Source organism: Polypterus senegalus, chromosome 2 (assembly GCF_016835505.1).
Source record: "Polypterus senegalus isolate Bchr_013 chromosome 2, ASM1683550v1, whole genome shotgun sequence".
NCBI classification, from domain to species: Eukaryota; Metazoa; Chordata; class Cladistia; order Polypteriformes; family Polypteridae; genus Polypterus; species Polypterus senegalus.
In genome coordinates this window covers 308766657-308789461 of record NC_053155.1, presented here as the reverse complement: position 1 = coordinate 308789461, position 22805 = coordinate 308766657, and the positions used below count along the sequence as shown (strand labels likewise).

Below are 22805 nucleotides of genomic sequence, written 5' to 3'. Positions count from 1 at the left end.
ATAGGGGTTTGGGTTCATCACACTGCTGCTCCCTCTTTGACACCTCGCTACAGAAGACAAAGGCTAGAGCTGAAACTACTGCGAACAGATGGATGGCTGTCCCAGCTAAGAATAGAAGTTTAAAATAATCGGGATACATCTCCAGTTACATAACCATTAAAGAGAGAGCAGAGTGGAGCTGATAAAGCCGCATTAATACCACAAACCGCGCACCTTTTGACCTGGAGGGAGTGGCATCAGCGTGCAGCGGTGCATTTGTCCGCATATCAAGGCCCCTTCTGATGGATTTAGCCCAGGAAGGCCTCTACCATCTGCAAGCCAATTGTGAGACCAAGTGATAACAAGCGTGTCAGTTGCAATGGATTCAGAAACTATTCAGGCCCTTCACTCTCTGTACACATTTGTGTTGTGGATTTCATTTTAAATGAATAGAAATGACACTCTTATCCATCAATCTACACTCAATAACCCATAATGACGAAGCAAAAACAGGTTTTCAGAAAGGTTTGCAAATGTATTATAAAACAAAACCTGAAATCATTCCCTCAAAGTATTGAGACCCTATATTCCATACTTTGTAGAAGCCTGCACTTATAGCTTCAAGTCTTTTTAAGGTAAGACTCTGCAAGCTTTGCACATCTGGATTTGGGCAGTTGATCCCATTCTTTCTGGCAGATCCTCTCAGGCTTCGTTATACTGGTGTCTGTAAAACGTCATCTTCAGGTCTCTCCACAGATGTTCTCTAGGATTTAAGTCTGGGCTTTGGTTGGGCCACTCAAAGACAGTCACAGACTTGTCCCATAGCCACTCCAGCATTGTCGTGGCTGTTTACTTCAGGTCATTGTTTTGCTGAAAGGTGATCCGTCACTCCTGTCACGTGCACCCTGGAGCAGGTTTCCTTCAAGGACCTCCCTGGATTTGGCTACATTTATCTTCTAAATTCTGGCCGGTCCCTGTCACCGAGAAGCACCCCCACAGCATGATGTTGCCACCAAAATTCTTCACCTTAGGGATGGTATTAGGCCAGTGGTGAACAGTGGCTGGCCTTTGCTAGATATGGTTTTTGAAGTTCAGCCCAAAGAGTTCAGAGAATTTATTTTCCTCATGCTCTCATCGAAACTGTCATAGGCCTTTAACTCATCCGTGGCTGCCTTCTAGCTACTCTACCATAGATGGTTGTCCTTTCGACAGCTTCTCCCATCTCAGCAGAGGACTGTTAGAATGACCACTGAGTTCTAAGTCATCTCCCTGACTATGGACATTCTTTTCCATTTACTCAGTTTGGCCAGTCACCCAACTCTGGGAAGAATCCTGGTGGTTCCACATATTTTCTATTTCACAAGTATAGCTCCTGGCAACACTGAAAACTTTACAAACAGTTTCATCCCCTGGTCCTTCTTTATGCCTCACCACAATCTGATCGTGGAGGTCTACAAAGAGTTTCTTGGACGTCAACGGCTTGCTTTTTGTGCTGTCATGGAATTGTAGAACCCTAAATACAAAGGTGTTTGCCTTTCTAAACGACGTCCAATCAATTGAATTTGGCACAGGTGGACTCCAGTTAAGTCCTCAGCACAGCTCAAGGAGAGTTAAAGCAAACAGGGTGCACCTGAACACAGCAAAGGGTTGAACAAGAATGAGAAATTTCAATTTAGCCATTTTTAATATATTTACAAACCTTTCTGAAAAAAGCCTTTCACTTAGACATTATGTGTTATTGAGTGTGGAGTGATGGGCAGAAATGTGAAATGTATCCATTTAAAATGAAAGTTACAGCACAATAAAGTGAAGAGGTCAGAATGTTTTCTGAATCCATGGTATTCTCTGGCACAACGGTCCTGCAAAACAAGAAAAAGAGAAGAGGATGGTTTAATAAGTAATGTTCTCAAACTTGTTAGTCAAACTCCAGAGCTGCATTGGGTCCAAAATTGGAAGCAGCACTGGACATGATGCCAGTCCATATTACGACCCACTCACACACACACCCACACAGGGCCAATTTAGAATAACTGGTTAACCTAACCTGCACATCTTTGGGGATGTGAGGGGAAAACCAGAGTACAATGAAGATGGAGAAGAAGTGTGGGAATGAAACACAGGATGCTGGATGTGTGATGCAGCACCATGGCCCTCTCTGCCAACCCTAAATTTTAATATTGCCTATGCCTCTCCTCACACGCTCTGTAACCAGTACAGAGCTAACAGCAGATGGCACAGGTAAATGGGCAGCAGGCTCTTCTTTCTTAGGAGGCTGCGTTCCTTTAATGTGGGAAGTGACATCCTACACATCTTTTGCGACTCTATGATTGCCTCTGTGATTTTCTAAGCTGTGGTGTGGTGGGCTGGTAACATCACTTCAGGAGTGGCCAACCGAATCAACAGCTGATTAAAAGGGCAGGCTCAGTTATATGGGACACACTCTGGATCCCCTGTTGGTCCTCCAAAGGAGAGAATTAAAAGAAAACTGAATGCCATTATGAGTAAGGCTGCACATCCTCTAACACACTAACACTGAGGACTTTCAGACAATGAAATGTTCAGCAGAAGTGTGTCAAGAAACGCTACAGGGCTCCTCCATACCTACGATAACGCGTATATAGAGTGCCTAACTGTGCCTGCTCTTTTATAAGCCAATCCAAAAGGTTTCTTCTTTTTTGTCATTTTTGAGTGTGTTTGAGGGAGGTTGTTGTTTTTTGTTATAATATTTGTGGTTTTGGGAGGTTTTATAAAAGGCTAAATTTCCCCATTGCGACAAATGAGGTGCTATCTATGAGGTGGAAGCTTAAAGTTTCTTCTAAGAGAGCTCCCATTTAGGAGTCAGGGACGGTTTGTTAGATTCTTAATCTTTCATCACATTGCAAGGACAAAACCACAATCAAAGCTACAAAACAGAGCACGAGTCAACACCTGAAATCCTTTCCTAATTACTTAACTGTCAGCTGATGTTTGACCAGTAATCTTTGGTTACTCAGAGTCTGGATGCTTCCATGTGCACAACATACTACACTCCATGTTGTCCAGCATCAGACACCACAAAATAGTGACATCAACGAGTAAACATGCAGAATAATAAAAGATCAAAACCACAAGAAACAAAAAGAACCTATGCTCTCTTCATTTTTGTCATGGGTTATGCCATTTGACCTCTCTGCTACACCCGTTTTGTGATTGTTCCAGAGCTGTACGTCCTGGTCAGTGTCCAAATTCCACACTAGATTTCAAATCAAAGCTGACTAGTGTAATTTATGTCTTTGAGATGTAAGGATGGATGGTGCAGTGTAGCTTTGAACAGACATTCTTGTCCATTTTTTTCGCTGTATTGCTTTATTTTATTACTCTTGCTGTCTACGCATTGCCTATTTGAAGACATTTAAGTGTCAAACTAAATTTCACAGTTCTGTTGAGTATTTACCCCTGAAAGCTCAGGAAACTTCCTTTTTCTTCTCTACACCGTCTTACCTGCTTGTCACATTTCTGCAATTCTCAAAGTAGAATTGTTTGCATGTGTGTGTATATACAGTTAGGGCCATAAATATTTGGACAGAGACAACTTTTTTCTAATTTTGGTTCTGTACATCACCACCATGAATTTTAAATGAAACAACTCAGATGCAGTTGAAGTGCAGACTTTCAGCTTTAATTCAGTGAGGTGAACAAAACGATTGCATAAAAATGTGAGGCAACTAAAGTATTTTTTGAACACAATCCCTTCATTTCAGGGTCTCAAAAGTAATTGGACAAATTAAATAACTGGAAATAAAATGTTCATTTCTAATACAGTACTTCGTTGAAAACCCTTTGCTGGCAATGCCAGCCTGAAGTCTTGAACTCATAGACATCACCAGATGCTGGGTTTCCACCTTTTTAATGCTCTGTCAGGCCTTTACTTTCAGTTGCTGTTTGTTTGGGCCTTTCTGTCTGAAGTTTAGTCTTCAACAAGTGAAATGCCTGCTCAATTGGGTTAAGATCAGCTGACTGACTTGGCCATTCAAGAATTTTCCACTTCTTTGCTTTAATAAACTCCTGGGTTGCTTTGGCTGTATGTTTTGGGTCATTGTCCATCTGTACCATGAAACGTCGCCCAATCAATTTGACGTCATTTAGCTGGATTTGAGCAGACAGTATGTCTCTGAACACCTCAGAATTCATTCGGCTGCTTCTGTCCTGTGTCACATCATCAATAAGCACTAGTGTCCCAGTGCCACTGGCAACCATGCACGCCCAAGCCATCACACTGCCTGACTCCACCGTGTTTTACAGATGATGTGCTATGCTTTGGATAATGAGCTGTTCCACGCCTTCTCCATACTTTTTTCTTGCCATCATTCTTGTAGAGATTGATCTTGGTTTCATCTGTCCAAAGAATGTTTTTCCAGAACTCTGCTGGCTTTTTTAGAAGTTCTTTAGCAAAGTCCAATCTCGCCTTTCTATTCTTGAGGCTTATGAGTGGCTTGCACCTTGCAGTGCACCCTCTGTATTTACTTTCATGCAGTCTTCTCTTTATGGTAGACTTGGATATTGATACACCGACCAAGCTCTGGAGAGTGTTGTTTACTTGGTTGGCTGTTGTGAAGGGGTTTCTCTTCACCATGGAAATGATTCTGCGATCATCCACCACTGTTGTCTTCCGTTGACGTCCAGGTCTTTTTGTTGCTGAGTTCACCAGTGCTTGCTTTCTTTCTCAGGATGTACCAAACTGTAGATTTCGCCACTCGTAATATTGTAGCAATTTCTCAGATGGGGTTTTTCTGTTGTCACAGCTTAAGGATGGCTTCTCTTACCTGCATGGAGAGCTCCTTTGACCGCATGTTGTCAGTTCACAGCAAAATCTTCCACATGCAAGCACCACACCTCAGATCAACTCCAGGCCTTTTATCTGCTTAATTGATAATACAATACAATACAGTTTATTTTTGTATAGCCCAAAATCACACAGTAAGTGCCGCAATGGGCTTTAACAGGCCCTGCTTCTTGACAGCCCCCCAGCCTTGACTCTCTGGGAAGACAAGGAAAAACTCCCAAAAAACCTTGTAGGGAAAATGGAAGAAACTTTGGGAAAGGCAGTTCAAAGAGACCCCTTTCCAGGTAGGTTGGGCGTGCAGTGGGTGTCAAAAGAAGGGGGTCAATACAATACACAGAACAGAACAAATCCTTAATACAGCATAATAATAAAAATTTTAGAAGTACGGAGCAGAATTTAACAGTAGATGATATCACATAATAAGATTTGGATATTTTTAGAGTCCTGGAGACCTCATCCATCAAGCTGCCTCCCCATTCGGCCATTCCACGGCTGAAACGTTGCTCCGATGAAAGGACTCCTCTTTCCCATGATTCCTGTGATCCTCCATCAGGGATGACTTTACCATAGGCAGGCAAACAACTTGGCAGGTGGGCCGTGGCACCTGCCAATAAGGACATCACGACGGACTTGAACACACCAGACCATGAAATAGCCTTTGAGTCAATTGTCAAATTACTTTGGAGCCCCTGAAATGAAGGGATTGTGTTAAAAAAATGCTTTAGTTGCCTCACATTTTTGTACAATCGTTTTGTTTTGTTCAACCCACTGAATTAAAGCTGAAAGTCTGCACTTCAACTGCATCTGAGTTGTTTCATTTAAAATTCATTGTGGTGATGTACAGAACCAAAATGAGAAAAAAGTTGTCTCTGTCCAAATAGTGTATGTATGATCTAGTGTATGATATATATATATATATATATATATATATATATATATATATATATATATATATATATATATATATGATCTGCTTCTCACAACTGAAGAGGGCACTGTGGCGGATGTTTGCCGAATTGCAGACCAACCACAGGCGTTACCTGTTAGGTAATCACCCATAAAATCAGATTGTGATTCAGACTATGAATGCCATGAATATATATATATGTATATGTAAAAAGTATATATATACACAGTGGTGTGAAAAACTATTTGCCCCCATCCTGATTTCTTATTCTTTTGCATGTTTGTCACACAAAATGTATCTGATCATCAAACACATTTAACCATTAGTCAAATATAACACAAGTAAACACAAAATGCAGTTTTTAAATGATGGTTTTTATTATTTAGGGAGAAAAAAATCCAAACCTACATGGCCCTGTGTGAAAAAGTAATTGCCCCTGAACCTAATAACTGGTTGGGCCACCCTTAGCAGCAATAACTGCAATCAAGCGTTTGCGATAACTTGCAATGAGTCTTTTACGGCGCTCTGGAGGAATTTTGGCCAACTCATCTTTGCAGAATTGTTGTAATTCAGCTTTATTTGAGGGTTTTCTAGCATGATCAGGTCCTTCGATGAAAACGCTAAATACAAAGAGGACTGTTTGACTTATGTTAGGTAGATTGCCCAGAGGGGACTGGGCGGTCTCTTGGTCTGGAACCCCAACAGATTTTATTTTTTTTCTCCAGCTCTTGGAGTTTTTTTTTGTTTTTTCTGTCCACCCTGGCCATCGGACCTTACTTATTCTATGTTAATTAATGTTGACTTATGTTTATTTTTTATTCTGTCTTCTATTTTTCTATTCATTTTGTAAAGCACTTTGAGCTACATTTTTTTGTATGAATATGTGCTATATAAATAAATGTTGATTGATTGATTGATGAACCGCCTTTTTAAGGTCATGCCATAGCATCTCAATTGGATTCAGGTCAGGACTTTGACTAGGCCACTCCAAAGTCTTCATTTTGTTTTTCTTCAGCCATTCAGAGGTGGATTTGCTGGTGTGTTTTGGGTCATTGTCCTGTTGCAGCACCCAAGATCGCTTCAGCTTGAGTTGACGAACAGATGGCCGGACATTCTGCTTCAGGATTTTTGGTAGACAGTAGAATTCATGGTTCCATCTATCACAGCAAGCCTTCCAGGTCCTGAAGCAGCAAAACAACCCCAGACCATCACACTACCACCACCATATTTTACTGTTGTTCTTTTTCTGAAATGCTGTGTTCCTTTTACGCCAGATGTAACGGGACATTTGCCTTCCAAAAAGTTTAACTTTTGTCTCATCAGTCCACAAGATATTTTCCCAAAACTCTTGGCAATCATTGAGATGTTTCTTCGCAAAGTTGAGACGAGCCCTAATGTTCTTTTTGCTTAACAGTTGTTCGCATATTGGAAATCTGCCATGCAGGCCGTTTTTGCCCAGTCTCTTTCTTATAGTGGAGTCGTGAACATTGACCTTAATTGAGGCAAGTGACGCCTGCAGTTCTTTAGACGTTGTCCTGGGGTCTTTTGTGACCTCTCGGATGAGTCGTCTCTGCGCTCTTGGGGTAATTTTGGTCGGCCGGCCTCTCCTGGGAAGGTTCACCACTGTTCCATGTTTTTGCCATTTGTGGATAATGGCTCTCACTGTGGTTCGCTGGAGTCCCAAAGCTTTAGAAATGGCTTTATAACCTTTACCAGACTGATAGATCTCAATTACTTCTGTTCTCATTTGTTCCTGAATTTCTTTGGATCTTGGCATGATGTCTAGCTTTTGAGGTGCTTTTGGTCGACTTCTCTGTGTCAGGCAGCTCCTATTTAAGTGATTTCTTGATTGAAACAGGTGTGGCAGTAATCAGGCCTGGGGGTGGCTACGGAAATTGAACTCAGGTGTGATACACTACAGTTAGGTTATTTTTTAACAAGGGGGCAATTACTTTTCACACAGGGCCATGTAGCTTTGGATTTTTTTTCTCCCTAAATAATAAAAACCATCATTTAAAAACTGCATTTTGTGTTTACTTATGTTATATTTGACTAATGGTTAAATGTGTTTGATGATCAGAAACATTTTGTGTGACAAACATGCAAAAGAATAAGAAATCAGGAAGGGGGCAAATAGTTTTTCACACCACTGTATATATATACTAGCAAAATACCTGCGCTTCGCAGTGGCGAAGTACTGCCTTAAAATGTTTATTAAAAAGAAAATTAAACCTTTTTAAACTGAGGGGAAATATACCAATAATTATTTGTTAAGGATCTCTTTGTATACCACATTGTCAGTTCGGCCCTCCGGTTGTAATATGACCAAGCTGTGCGCTGAGCTTACTCTTGTGCATGCAACGTACAGTTGGCCATGTGAACAGTAATCTTGTTTCAAATCTCATAGCTTGGATTGCTGCTGTCATAATCGGTTTGAGTTTCATGGTTTGTTTCAATTACGACAGTATTTGTAGGACTTGTGTTGAAGTGATATTCAGCATCTGTCAAGCGTTGTAAGTATACAACCAGCTTCATCAGTAACTTCACATCCAGCTTTTGAGAGTTTAAACATTCATAAACATCAAAGTGTCCACTACTGAAATCGTCACCTGTAAATCTAAGATGTTTAAGAGGCATTGGCGGTTGTCCAAAGGTGTAAAATATTTGGCCATTTCGGTACACTTGAAAGCGATAACCGAACAATTCAGCGGCAGCCATCAACTCACATGCAGAACCGTAGGTGAAGGGCTTAAGCATTTCACTCTTCTAGTGCTCCTGTGTAGTCTAATTATCTCCTGTACCGTCATCAGCCCACACCTTGAACCTGTCCCAGTCATTCAATACATAAGACACAATATTCCTCCAGATATCAAGAGTGAGCCTGATATGGCCGTGCAATATGTAACAAAGAGAATGGAAAAGGCAGGTGCCATCTCCGGGCATGGAAACCACTCAGTAAGTGACAGTTCTTTGATCGATGGTGACCACCTCAATAGACATGTTAAAGGGGGTATGGTTGGAATGATAAAGGAAATGGGTACCTGAACAATGTAAAGTAAGTCTAATATACCTACACAATAACTATAATTGTAATAAACGAACAATAAAACAGCGGAGAAGCCGTGAATTAAATAAAAAGGCTGCAGTTATCAGCAGGGATACGTTAATCCCGTGGTGAAGGAAGGAAGGGAATGTAGAGACCATTGCGACGGACGGCCTTATATAGGCAGGCAGCCAACAACGTGGGAGGCGTTGGGATGGGGAACCCAACGCCGCCTCACACGGTGACCGAGCTGCAGGCTATGGACGTATATATATGTTCGTAAGTAGGATTCAGTTAGCGTTGGGAACCCGCGTACCAAATTTCTTGAAGTTGGGCCCATAAATAACAAACGCCGTTGGAAAGTTCAATATGGCGGCCGACAGTGGCGTCATACCACCGAAATAAGTATGTACATTGGTTTCGGTTAGCGCAGGGAAGCCGCCTACCAAATTTCGTGAAGATGGGGCCATAAATAAGAAAGTTCAACTTGGCGGACGTTGTCGACCGTTATGACCGTTACGCATAGAATTTCGAAATGAAACCTGCTTAACTTTTGTAAGTATGCTGTAAGGAATGAGCCTGCCAAATTTCAACCTTCTACCTACACGGGAAGTTGGAGAATTTGTGACGTTAGAAAGTTCAATATGGCAGCCGACAGTGGCGTCATACAACCGAAATAAGTACGTACATTGGTTTTGGTTAGTGCAGGGAAGCCGCCTACCAAATTTTCTGAAGATGGGTCCATAAATAAGAAAGTTCAACATGGCGAATGTTGTCGATCGTTATGACCGTTATGCGTAGAATTTCGAAATTAAACCTATATATTATATTAAATTATATATATATATATATATATATATATATATATATATATATATGTAAGTATATACCGTGTTTCCCCGAAAGTAAGATCTAACAGTAATTTCTAATGTATCGCTAATATAAGCCCTCCCCCGAAAATAAGACCTACCACTAATCCACAATTTTTGCATCTGTCCCTAGAGCTGCCGTATTTAGCCTAGAAGCTGCCCTGGTTACACGTTAAGGCGCTTTCACAAGTAGTTAAAAGAGTAAATGTTGTCTTTTGTCCAGCATAACATTGGATAAATATTTTTACCCCCAGACAAGATGAGTGCAAAAAGAAAGAGCTATTCTGTTGAGTACAAAAAAGGGATCGTGGAAAACTCCCAGGGAAAGAATCTAACAGCTTTTTGCAAGGAGCATAAGCTGGATCTCTGCATGGTACGAAAATGGTGTGCAGAGTATGACAAACCTCAGTCACAAGATGGATGAGGGACATGCTAAGAAGTGCAAGCGTGGATCAGGTCGGCAACCATTATTTACTGAGCTGGAAGACATCATCTGTGAATGGATTGCTGACAGGAGAGCAAAGGCTTTGGTTGTGCGTAGGGCTGATATTCAAGCATTTGCTCTTGCAATGGCACCTCACATACCGGTAGAATTAGGCCCAGCCAATTTCAAAGCATCACAACACTGGCTGGATGGCTTCCTTCGGCGATATGATCTGTCTCTAAGAAGATCAACAACACTGTTCAAGCTGGATGACACTGAAATTATTAAACGTGCATTAGCATTTAAGTCTTTTGTTGACAACATAGACTTTACTAAATACCAACTCTCCAACATGATTGCTATGGATGAAACTGCAGTGTTCATGGGTCAAGGATCTCAAATGACAATTGATCAGAGGAGCGCCTCGTCAATCTACATTCCCTACACTAGTTACGAAAGTGCATGGGTGTCCTGTATTTTGGCAATTCATCCTGATGGAAAGAAGATCCTTATCACTAAGGGTAAGAAAGAGAAGACTGACTATGTTTCAGGTATTTATGTTCTTGAAACCAATAAGGCATGGTGCACTCAAGCTGTTATAAGAAAGTGGCTAGATTTAATGTTTCTACATGTTTTGCGAGGTTCCCAAAGAGGTCTGCTAGTCTGGGATTCTGTTAGCACTCACCACACTAAAGACATGAAGAACTTCCTTAAAGAGAGAAGAATAGATCAGATAATGATTCCTGCAGAAGTGATAGCCTATCTCCAGACACTTGACATTGCATTAAACAAGCCATTCAAGGACCATTTGTGAATAGAAGTCAATGATTACATTGAAAACAGAATGGATAGAAATCAGCGGGGGAACTTTGTGAGCCTAAGCTGCAAGAGGTGGTGACTTGGGTGAAGAATTCATGGGATAAAATCACTGAAAGCTGTGTTCCCAATGCACTACGAGCAGGTTACCTGGACAAGAACTGTTCATTTAAGGAGAGCAGTATTCCTGCACATGAGAGATTGGGGCCATTAATTCTAAAGGAATTAGAGTCAAAAGAAATCCAGGAAGGAATTGCAGGTTCAGATATGGAGAGTTATGATGATATTCGAGAAGAAGACATGATTGTATTTGAATAAATGTAGAAGCAGTTAACATATGGTAGTTTGTATAACATGAATACATGTTGATTGTTAAACCAGAGTTAACATAGGAGGAGGTGCCCAAGGGAGTCTGTGATACCGGTAGTGCTGCGCTGGCCGGGGCTTTTGGGCTGCACATTTTTCCTGCTGTGGTGGGGGAGTGTGGAACAGCTTTCAACCTGGTTTTTTGCTTCTTCTTGTTCTTTGTGGTCGGCGTGTGGCTGTGGGCTTTTGTTTCCTGCTGGGGCAGGGTGCTGCATTTCACCTTTTTTTAGGCAAGAAAAATCTTTTCTCGTTTGGGAAGGGGTGAGGTGCAGCATTTTTCCCTGGTGGGAGGCAGGGGTTTGCAGCCTCGAGAATGGCAGGAGACGGGGTTGAAGCTTGGGGCACTACCTTGGAGTAAGTTGTTCTGTGCTTGCCTGCCGTGGCGGGGGAGGTGTGTGCTCCGGGGGCTCCGTCCTGCGCGGCGCTATTGCGGATTCTTTTGGGTACCCCCTCGTACAGTAGTTTGTAGAACATGAATACCGTACATGTTGATTTGATTGTTGAACAGCCGTTAACGTACCTGTAGTTTGTACCGTATAATTGTTGTACAGGAATAAATGTACTTTACTTTTTTGAACTTCAATAAAAATAATACCTATCTGAAAATAAGCCCTAGTGCATTTTTTGGACCTAAAATTAATATAAGACACTGTCTTATTTTCGGGGAAACACAGTATATATATATATCTGTGTAAGCCTGAGCTCCTAGAAGCTATTGAAATCGTCAGAAAAAAAAATTGAAATGCAGAGATTGTGCATTAGTGGCTAAGTGAGTTTCCCTTTCCTCAGAGGTTTTGTTTTGCCGACGTACTTGGATGGCTTGTGCATTAGTGGCTAAGCGAGTTTCTCTTTCCTGGGCAGTTTCACTTTGGCGACGGAGTTGGTTTCTTTTAGGTTAATGCTGTAGCCTCGCACTTCTTTCCTCTTCTCACTCGTTAGGTTGAGGCTGCCTTGGCATGATTTAAATCTAATCGAAGATAACAGAGGAAAATTAAAAGAAACAAAAGAGAAAAATAAAACACATATACACCATTACCAAAGTAATACAGATAAAATAAAAGAAAACTGAAAAGGACTATATGGAGAAAAATGTCTAAAATATTAGAGCGCACAGAGTTTTGTTGACACGATGCAGGCAATGTGGAATGAATGAAAGGTAACATGAATATGAGGTTATCACAACCACCAACCACCCCTTTCCTAGCAACAGTCAGGCCGTCTGTGGTGACACCCCCAACACTTTCCCCAGGTGGTGTGGTGGGGATCCCTTCCCGCCACGGCACTCGGGCTGGACAGACAGACAGACTTCCACGCATAGACATGTTTATATATATACTCAGCAAAAAAAGAAACGTCCTCTGACTTTCAACTGTTTTTAGTTTCAGTAAACTTAATGTGTAAATATTTGTATGAACACTAAAAGAGTCAACACCATAAGACATAAACTAAAAGTGTTTCACAATGTGTCCCTGAATGAAGGGAGGCTCAAAATCAAAAGTACCAGTCAGTATGTGGTGTGGCCACCAGCTGCTTGAAGTACTGCAGTGCATCTCCTCCTCATGGACTGGACCAGATTTGTCAGTTCTTGCTGTGAGATGTTACCCCACTCTTCCACCAAGGCACCTGCAAGTTCCTGGACATTTCTGGGGGGAATGGCCCTAGCCCTCACCCTGCGATCGGACAGGTCCCAGACGTGCTAAATGGGATTGAGATCCGGGCTCTTCCACTGCGAGGATGATCAGCTGTCCTTCCTGTCTCCCTGTAGCGCTGTCTTAGGCGTCTCACAGCGCGGACATGGGAATTTATTGCCCTAGCCACATCAGCAGTCCTCATGCCTCCCTGCAGCATGCCTAATGCACGTTCACACAGATGAGCAGGGACCCTGGGCATCTTTCTTTGGGTGTTTTTGACAGTCGGTAGGCAAGTCTCTTTAGTGTCCTGTGCGTTTTTAGAACTGTGACCTTAAATGCCTACTTTCTGTAAGCTGTTAAGGTCTTAGCATGGAGGTCCCCAGACCATTCCACATGTGCATGTTAATTAATTGATTATGGTTAATTGAACATGCATGGAAAACATGGAGGATTTGTTTAAACCCTTTACAATGAAGATCTGTAAACTTATTTGGATTTTAAAAATTTAAAACATTATTGTTGAAATACACAGTCCTGAAAAGGAGGGCGTCACGTTTCTATTTTTGCTGAGTATATATATATATATATATATATAGACAATAAAGAAGATCACTGGGGATCAGTGGTGTGAAAAGGAAGACTTCCCTCTGGGGCAGGCGCTCCGAATATTTTCCCCCTTCCTGATTTCTTATTCATTTGCATGTTTGTCACACAAAATGTTTCTGATCATCAAACACATTTAACCATTAGTCAAATATAACACAAGTAAACACAAAATGCAGTTTTTAAATAATGTTTTTTATTATTTAGGGAGAAAAAAAAATCCAAACCTACATGGCCCTGTGTGAAAAAGTTATTGCCCCCTGCTGCAATCAAGCGTTTGTGATAACTTGCAATGAGTCTTTTACAGCGCTCTGGAGGAATTTTGGCCCACTCATCTTTGCAGAATTGTTGTAATTCAGCTTTATTTGAGGGTTTTCTAGCATGAACCGCCCTTTTAAGGTCATGCCATAGCATCTCAATTGGATTCAGGTCAGGACTTTGACTAGGCCACTCCAAAGTCTTCATTTTGTTTTTCTTCAGCCATTCAGAGGTGGATTTCACACTACCACCACCATATTTTACTGTTGGTATGATGTTCTTTTTCTGAAATGCTGTGTTTCTTTTACGCCAGATGTAACGGGACATTTGCCTTCCAAAAAGTTCAACTTTTGTCTCATCAGTCCACAAGGTATTTTCCCAAAAGTCTTGGCAATCATTGAGATGTTTCTTAGCAAAATTGAGACGAGCCCTAATGTTCTTTTTGCTTAACAGTGGTTTGCGTCTTGGAAATCTGCCATGCAGGCCGTTTTTGCCCAGTCTCTTTCTTATGGTGGAGTTGTGAACACTGACCTTAATTGAAGCAAGTGAGGCCTGCAGTTCTTTAGACGTTGTCCTGGGGTCTTTTGTGACCTCTCGGATGAGTCGTCTCTGCGCTCTTGGGGTAATTTTGGTCGGCTGGCCACTCCTGGGAAGGTTCACCACTGTTCCATGTTTTTGCCATTTGTGGATAATGGCTCTCACTGTGGTTCGCTGAAGTCCCAAAGCTTTAGAAATGGCTTTATAACCTTTACCAGACTGATAGATCTCAATTACTTCTGTTCTCATTTGTTCCTGAATTTCTTTGGATCTTGGCATGATGTCTAGCTTTTGAGGTGCTTTTGGTCTACTTCTCTGTGTCAGGCAGCTCCTATTTAAGTGATTTCTTGATTGAAACAGGTGTGGCAGTAATCAGGCCTGGGGGTGGCTACGGAAATTGAACTCAGGTGTGATACACCACAGTTAGGTTATTTTTTAACAAGGGGGCAATTACTTTTTCACACAGGGCCATGTAGCTTTGGATTTTGTTCTCCCTAAATAATAAAAACCATCATTTAAAAACTGCATTTTGTGTTTACTTGTGTTATATTTGACTAATGGTTAAATGTGTTTGATGATCAGAAACATTTTGTGTGACAAACATGCAAAAGAATAAGAAATCAGGAAGGGGGCAAATAGTTTTTCACACCACTGTGTATATATATATATATATATAAATAAATACACACTGTATATATTGGTTCATTCTTTCTTTGCCTCTCCTGCCTGTGCCATGTTTGCTCTCTTTCTTATTTTGTGCCACACGTCGCACATTAAAGTTAGTGATTGATACTCGTCATGCTTCAGGAATGTGGCACAAATGCCTGTGAGGTTGCTAATTGTGAGGTGCTCTACAGCTGCAGCTTTTGTGACTGACATGAATGCATAAAACTGCCATATAGGATGAAGGTTCTGCACCATTGAATAACACAAAGCATACACTAAGTCAGTAATACAACCATATTGTTGTGTGCTTGGGGGCTACCTTCTTGAGAGTCAGCAAATGGGTGTCTTGTATTCATTGGCAGCAGCTCTGTGTAACTCTGACGGCTTTGGTTTCTTGCAGTGTGCGGGAGAAGAAAACTGGGTGGACAGCCGAACAATATATGTTGGACATCGTGAGCCCCCACCTGGTGCTGAGGCCTACATCCCACAGCGCTATCCCGACAACAGGATTGTCTCTTCCAAGGTGAGAGTCCATTTATGGTCCTGAAAATAGTTGTTGTTGTTGTGTGTGTGTGTATTGTGTGTGTGCCATTCTCCAACCAAAGATTAGATGATTGCATACCACCAGATTATGTGGTAAACTTTTTTTTTTTTAATTAAATTGAGGAGAATTAGGAAGCAACATCATGAGGCCACCACCACCCAGCCTAACACACTAGTATGCTAAAAGGAGAATTAGCTTCCATCAAAAACTTTAGGTGCTCTTTATAGATTTCAGAATCCAGTTTTTGAGAGGGTAAAGGTTTAAATATAAAAGCAGTATTTTTAGAGAAAAAAACGTAATATAGATAAATGATAAGTTACACATGATATTGCTTTAAATTGAGTTATTACTTACAAAAAGTAGTCACTACAGTATGTCGTTTATTTTTTTTCTCTTATAATCTGCTGAAGGTCCTGCCATCATGGACTCTCTCCACGTTCGTCTAGAACGTGTAACCCTTTGAACGATGTCCTTTCCTTGTGGTCGTCAGATTGCTTCCATGTTTTGGAGGAAAAAAAAAAAAACAATGAAAGTGTAGGAAATGTATTTTTAAAGACGTGCTGCACCTAAGTGCTAACTAGGAAGAGAGCAGCTCCTCAAGTAGTCCCTTGTAGTTTTCCACCTTTGTACAGATTGGACAGGGCATCTCTAATCTGAAATGCTCCAATATCTGAAACTTTTTTAGCATTGAGGTGACGCCACAATGGGAAAAATTCACAGCTTACTTCTCATTTATAAAACTTTGCTTGGATTTGCCCATAAAAATATGCATACATTGAGAAACAGGAAAATTAAAAATCTTATTTATAAAACCTGGCATACGCACATTTCTACACAATTTACCTTTATAAGTCACAATCATCTTGTAAATGTGTGTACATGAACGTGCCTCGAACCCCACCAGGAAATAACCATGCATGGACTGTGCTAATCAACCTCATACATATGCAAGCATGATGCAGTAGACCTTTATTGGCTGGTAGAGCAGCCTTTCACCTGAAACCCCACCTCCCATTGAGACACCACCACCTGCATTTGAGGAGACTATGCTGTGCTAAGCGTGTGCAAGAACATGGATATCATTGTAACAGCTCTCCTCTGCCTTCTGGGAGTCGGGGAAACTGTCAGACACTGCTTCAAATTACTTTTTCATGTTGTAAAAAGTATATTCTGTTTTATGTATGTACACCCACACCGTATAAAAACTGAATGTACTGTCTTGTTGGTCGGTTAACAGCCTCCAGCACAGTGGGCAGGATGCAGTGAAACCTGAGCCATCGGCCAGTTCCCTGAGAAGTGACAACAGGTAGACAAAAATGGCGAAAAACCAAAAAAGTTCTTCAGTGGAAAAATGCAGCAAAGGAACTAAAGTACAGTCTGTACCTCATATTTATCACTTTTGAGGTCTAATAGGATAGTAACATCAAGGCAAATTAAAATAACGGCTCAGTGATATGAGTTATTATACGTGTGACGTCATTTAGCTACTTTGCCTGCATCTCCCTACTTGATCAATGGTGTCCCCAGAATATCTCATTATATATATGCAAATATTCCAAAATCCAAAGTACTTCTGGTACCAGACATTTTGGATTAGGGATGATCAACCAATAACCCAATAAAGGAAGGAGGTCCATTCTTTTACCATTCTGTTACCTGGTGAAGTCACTGGACAGATCAACCTGATTTTGCACATTTTTGTAAAAACCATTTAAACAACATCTTTCTATCTTTTGGACAATAGAAGGCATATTTCTAACCTTATAAATATAAATTCCTGGCGATTTTGAAGGAGTAAGAAGATAGAAAAAAAAATACTGATTAAGTGCAAAAACTCAATTAACGTTTAGAATGAAGAAATTGTCATTTTTTAGCTCATAATATACATTGTGGATGCTAGGGGTCACTGTTGCCCCTTAAATCCAACAGACAGACACAGAGGACACAAGGTCAAAGCACCAAGAAGTAATTTTTTTAAATCTTTCTTCTTACGGTGCCCTCCAAGCACCACAGCCACAATAACACAAGTAAAAACCGCAAAATAATAATGACAATTCTCTTTCTCTTTCTCCTCCACACCTCCCAGAAAACTTTGTCCACCTCCGCCCGACTCTGGCTCGCTTGCTGCGTTTTTAGTTATTCTTTATATAGTGCCTGACCTGGAAGTGTTTCTGCTCTTCTGTCCATGTGACGTCTCAGCACTTCCGGGTCACAAAGCATGCTGAGAGGTGTGGAGGAGAAAGAGAATTATGATTATTATTTTGCGGTTTTTACTTTTACTAGGCGAGAACTTCTTCTCCCACCATCTTCCCACAGCGTCCCCTGGCGGCACCCACGGTACCCAGCTGGGCTGTGATGCTGAACTCCATATCCCAGGGTGCCCTACGGGAATCCAGGGCACCGCTACACTGCAGGGAATCTGCCATCTATTGTCTTGGGGGAAGCAGTGTCCCAAAGTAGCTGCCTTCTCCCAGCCTTCCAGTCCCTGGGCGTCCCAGCCAGGTTGAGCTTCCGGCCGTCTGTTACAACATCAAATAATATTCTGAGCATGAAATATACTTACAGTATTAAATAAATATACTGTATTGAATCTATAAAGTACATCAGCTTTGTTTTTTTGGCAGGGTGGATTTTATTGCAGACAAGTGTTATCAAGCGAACTACAACAAACCATCTCTGAATTGTCGAACTGGAAGATTGTTGATCCACAGCACAAAGTTCCAAGAGAGAAAGGTTATGGAAGGATGACTTCCAGTGGGCTGAATTGATACGTTGGGGGGATCTCCAGCGGGAGGCCAGTGCTAGTTTGGCTGCCATAGTACCTCGAGCAGTACAGAGGGGGACATTAGGTACCTTAGGTGACAGTAGAACATGCAGTACTGTGAAAAATTATTTGCCCATTCCTGATTTCCTCTATTTTTGTTTATACCATTTAATTTTTTCAGGCCACCAAATAAATTTGGTATAATACAAAAGACTAGGGCGGCACGGTAGCGTAGTAGTAGGGCTGCTGCCTTGCAGTAAGGAGACCCGAGTTCACTTCCCAGGTCCTTCCTGCATGGAGTTTGCATGTTCTCCCTCTGTCTGTGTGGGTTTCTTCCCACAGTCCAAAGACATGCAGGTTAGGTGCATTGGCGATCCTAAATTTTCCCTAATGTGTGTTTGGTGTGTGTGTGTGTGCTGCGGTGGGTTGGCGCCCTGCCTGGGATTTGTTCCTGCCTTGCTCCCTGTGCTGGCTGGGATTGGCTCCAGCAGACCCACGTGACCCTGTGTTAGGATATAACGGGTTGGGACATGACTGACTGACTGACAAAAGACTACCTAAGTAAGCACAATGTACAGTTTTCAAATGATCTTTTGATTTATTGAATAGGAAAACTTCACCAGCCTCTATATCAACCATGTGAAAAAGTATAGAGAATAAGAGGGCCTAATTTTCACGTGCATATCACAGAGGGAAATAAAGAAAGAAGGTGGGGAATTTGAAGGAGAGTTGAGTCCGTGTCAAACTAGACTGTTGGCTGATTATACAATGCAAAGATGGGAAGGCAAACCTGGGCACCCCACCCAGGGTTAACCTGTCGCAGAGCATAGAAAATTGTTTTACAGAGGACCTTCTGAAATTCTATTAAAAAAAAAAAAAAAGCAGTCATAGCTTTTATTTCAGACCAGAACTGGGAAAGGGGCGATACAGGGAGCATGGAACTTACAGTATATAATACAAGTCAATATATTTGTCTTAATCAATAAAAATTTAAACTAAAAAGGTAGAGAAAGGGTAGAATATGAGGAGATGGAGTCCTTCGTGTCCTTCAAACCACGTCGACAGTTAGAGACACTAAGGTTATTTAAGAGTCGCAGAGATGTCCACCCCCAGGTATCTGAATAAATAACCTTGTGCTTTGTGCGGTAACAGCTTATTTATTCTGCCTACTTGAGTTGAGGTAAGCAAGTCACACATACCTCATAAGCAGGTTCCTTGTTCTATTTCAGCACACCTGCCACTGCATAGTGTGGCAGGTTGGACAGCAGTATACAAATAAAGATCGCTCTGATCACAAGGTATGAAGTGCCATCAGGGATGAACACTTGGCTGGATAGAGAGTATAAAAGTGGTGCTTCTGGTGATCTGAGAGCATATCTGAGAACATTTGGGGAGTCCTGTAATAGTGGAGATGATGTATAAATTGACTCCTCATGCTGGATACAGTAAATGGTGGAAGGATGGGTGCTGTGTTCCCCTGACTGTACCAGCAGAAAGCAGATACTGTTGTGTTCTTATTGCACTTGAGTGATTAATATTTCATTTTTCAGCCGTAATGTGGCGAACAGCATTCTAGAGGCATTGACAAAAGTGTAAAATAAGGTCTTGCTGCTTGAAGGGTGATGTTTTTGTTTGTACCTCATCACTCACTACTGGCTCTCATTCGGTTTCATGAACTACTAGATGCCCAGGGCTCAAGGCCGCGTTGCAGTTTTAAGAAATACAAGGCATGCCAATGGGGCGGCACGGTGGCGCAGTGGTACCGCTGCTGCCTTGCAGTAAAGAGACCCGGGTTCACTTCCCGGGTCCTCCCTGCGTGGAGTTTGCATGTTCTCCCTGTGTCTGCGTGGGTTTCCTCCCATAGTCCAAAGACATGCAGGTTAGGTGGATTGGTGATTCTAAATTGTCCCTAGTGTGTGTGTGTGTGCCCTGCAGTGGGCTGGCACCCTGCCCGGGATTGGTTCCTGCCTTGCGCCCTGTGTTGGCTGGGATTGGCTCCAGCAGATCCCCGTGACCCTCTGTTTGGATTTAGCAGGTTGGAAAATGGATGGATGGATGGAAGGCATCACAATGCTTCATCCTTTTTGATTTTGCACACAACACCTGTAAATACTGCCATCCTTTTGTTTTTTGCTTGCACCATCTGTTAATGCTGTCACTCCTCATATTTTGTGTGTGTTGCTTATTTGAAATTTTGTGCCACTTGCCCCTCAGAGCCTCTATACAGGGGTGCGCCGCATTACCTTCATAAAACAGATTAGGACCAAGGTCTGTCATAAGGAGTTCCCATCTCATCAATACCCTGAACTGCTCTTGATTATGTGTTGTCATCCAGTGGTGAGAAATTGCAAACATCAGGGCAAGTGTCATGTAAAGCAGGGATGAGCAACGTCAGTCCTGGAGGTCCTGCAGGTTTTTGTGTCAACCCAGTTGCCTAATCAGAAAACCATTCTCGCTAAAAAGAAATCTTATTTAAGGTTATGCTTTGTTAGTATTTTAACTCTGCAATATCAAATCATTTTTACATTGTATTTTTTTTTGCTTTGCGCCCTCCTCCACCATAACCTATCGTCTATGGGGGAAGAGTGAAAACTTTGGATTCATCAAAAATTTCAATCTCTGGTTTTTGACATCTTAGGGTTCCCTGATGCCAAAAACATCGATATCTCGATGGTGGGTGTGTGTCTGTCTGTGTGTCACAGTTTTTTGCAGACAGTCTAGAGCTAAAACATCCATCCATCCATCCATCCATTTTCTAACCCACTGAATCCGAATACAGGGTCACGGGGGTCTTCTGGAGCCAATCCCAGCCAACACAGGGCACAAGGCAGGAACCAATCCCGGGTAGGGTGCCAACCCACCGCAGAGAGCTAAAACAGCTGGATGGAAAGCTGTATGGTGACCAGTTTTTGCTGCTAATTACTTCTTTTAATTAATTTGACTCAGTCCCTTTAGTTGTATCCTTTTCCTTAATTAGCAGCCAAACAATAATGAGACACAAAACAAGCCGCCACATCACACAATATCTGAAAATAAAGAAAGGTGAAGGTCTCAGTAAGGTTGATCTCTCAGGTTTCCAAATTACTTGTTGTTCTTGAAGTTCTTACGAAAAACAGAAAATCAACAGGAAATGTCAGCTGTGGCAGAACCAGAGCAACAACAAGCCGTGGAATGAAATAACGAGTTTAATTAACAGCAAGAATTGGCTTCTCATTAAGAAACTGGTTGGAGTTTGAAGCCCCAGTTTAGCTGGTCATCTGTTGGCTCGTTTCACATCTCATTTCTGTTTGGCTGCATTTTAATGAGGAAACAAATCAATTCAGAGGACTGAATCCTTCTAACAGGGCTATTAAAATGTGAATTAGCAGTGAAAACAGGTCACTGATTAGGAAAAGGGTTAGAATGAAAACCTGTAGCCACAGCGCCCCTCCAGGCCTGCAGTTCGACACCCGTGCTCTAGAGGGACCCTCAAATACTGTAATTCTGTAATTAATTATGAATTCTTATTGTTAATTGCTACGTAATGACCTGTTTTATGATCAGAAAGATCAGCATCAGAGTGGTACATAATTACTGAAATATTACAGAATAGTTCGGGTAACTTGATCCATAGGGCGCAAAGCCTACTGAAGCTCACGGCCAAATTGTTTCCTTTCTAAGGATATCATTCAAATGATTTGAAGCCTAAATCAGATAAGTAGCTTTCAGACCTTCAGGTTCTCTTCAGTTTACTTCTAAATATTTTATTAAACCAGACAGTGCACAGTGAATACATAGAGTTGTCAATGGAAACAAGCGAGATGGAAAACTGTTGGTTCCTTTGCATTTGCATGTTATTGCTAATAAGAAGCCATTAAAAACAGTGAATGGAGCTGTTTGAGACTAAAATAAGCAAGTAAAGGTTCAAAATCTTAACAAGCAAGGCCACTAAAATAAAGCAGAAAAATGTCACTTGACCAATAAGTGCTTTGGCAGCAATAAATTACTTCTCATAAAGCAACTGGGTTACAACAAAAACCCTGCAGCCACTGCGGCCCTCCAGCACTGACGCTGATCACCACTGGTGTAAAGGGTCCCGTGCCTTGATCTGCTGATGTCAAGTACATTGAGTGATCCCTTTTTTATTTTCGTATGTTCTGTGTGAGAAGGACACGTGTATGACTGTGGTGGAGGGATGCATTTATTTGTGTTGGCTATGATAACATCTACTAGCTGGTTAAAATCAAACTGCCCAAAAAGTGTCAAGACTCCAATACTGACTCTTTTCTGTTTTGTCTCCTTTTCTTTTAGTATACGTTCTGGAATTTTGTACCAAAAAATTTGTTTGAACAGTTCAGAAGAATTGCAAATTTTTACTTCCTCATCATTTTTCTTGTGCAGGTAAGGGAGGAGGATACATGTGGAACAAAGCGTCAGTTGTTTTTATTTTTCGCTAAATGCCATCGTAAGAAGCTTTGACATGACAACTGTGTTGGATAAACGAGTTGTTAAATAAACAAGCAAGTGCTATCTAATGAGGGAGTTTCATTTGGAAATGTGCCTTGCTAGTTTGCCCTGAGGGGTCTGTGCTTCTTAC

At 41.6% G+C, this 22805-nt stretch overlaps 1 protein-coding gene across 5 annotated transcripts in view; it reads left to right on the top strand.

Moving 5' to 3' along the window:
* Positions 1-22805, top strand: part of atp11a (ATPase phospholipid transporting 11A) — a 237568-nt gene that overhangs the window by 101836 nt on the left and 112927 nt on the right. For all 5 annotated transcript variants that reach the window (XM_039745892.1, XM_039745891.1, XM_039745895.1 and 2 more), the window contains exons 2-3: positions 15322-15444; positions 22520-22609. In XM_039745892.1, coding sequence (XP_039601826.1) covers positions 15322-15444; positions 22520-22609 — 213 coding nt within the window. The remainder of the gene's footprint in view (positions 1-15321; positions 15445-22519; positions 22610-22805) is intronic.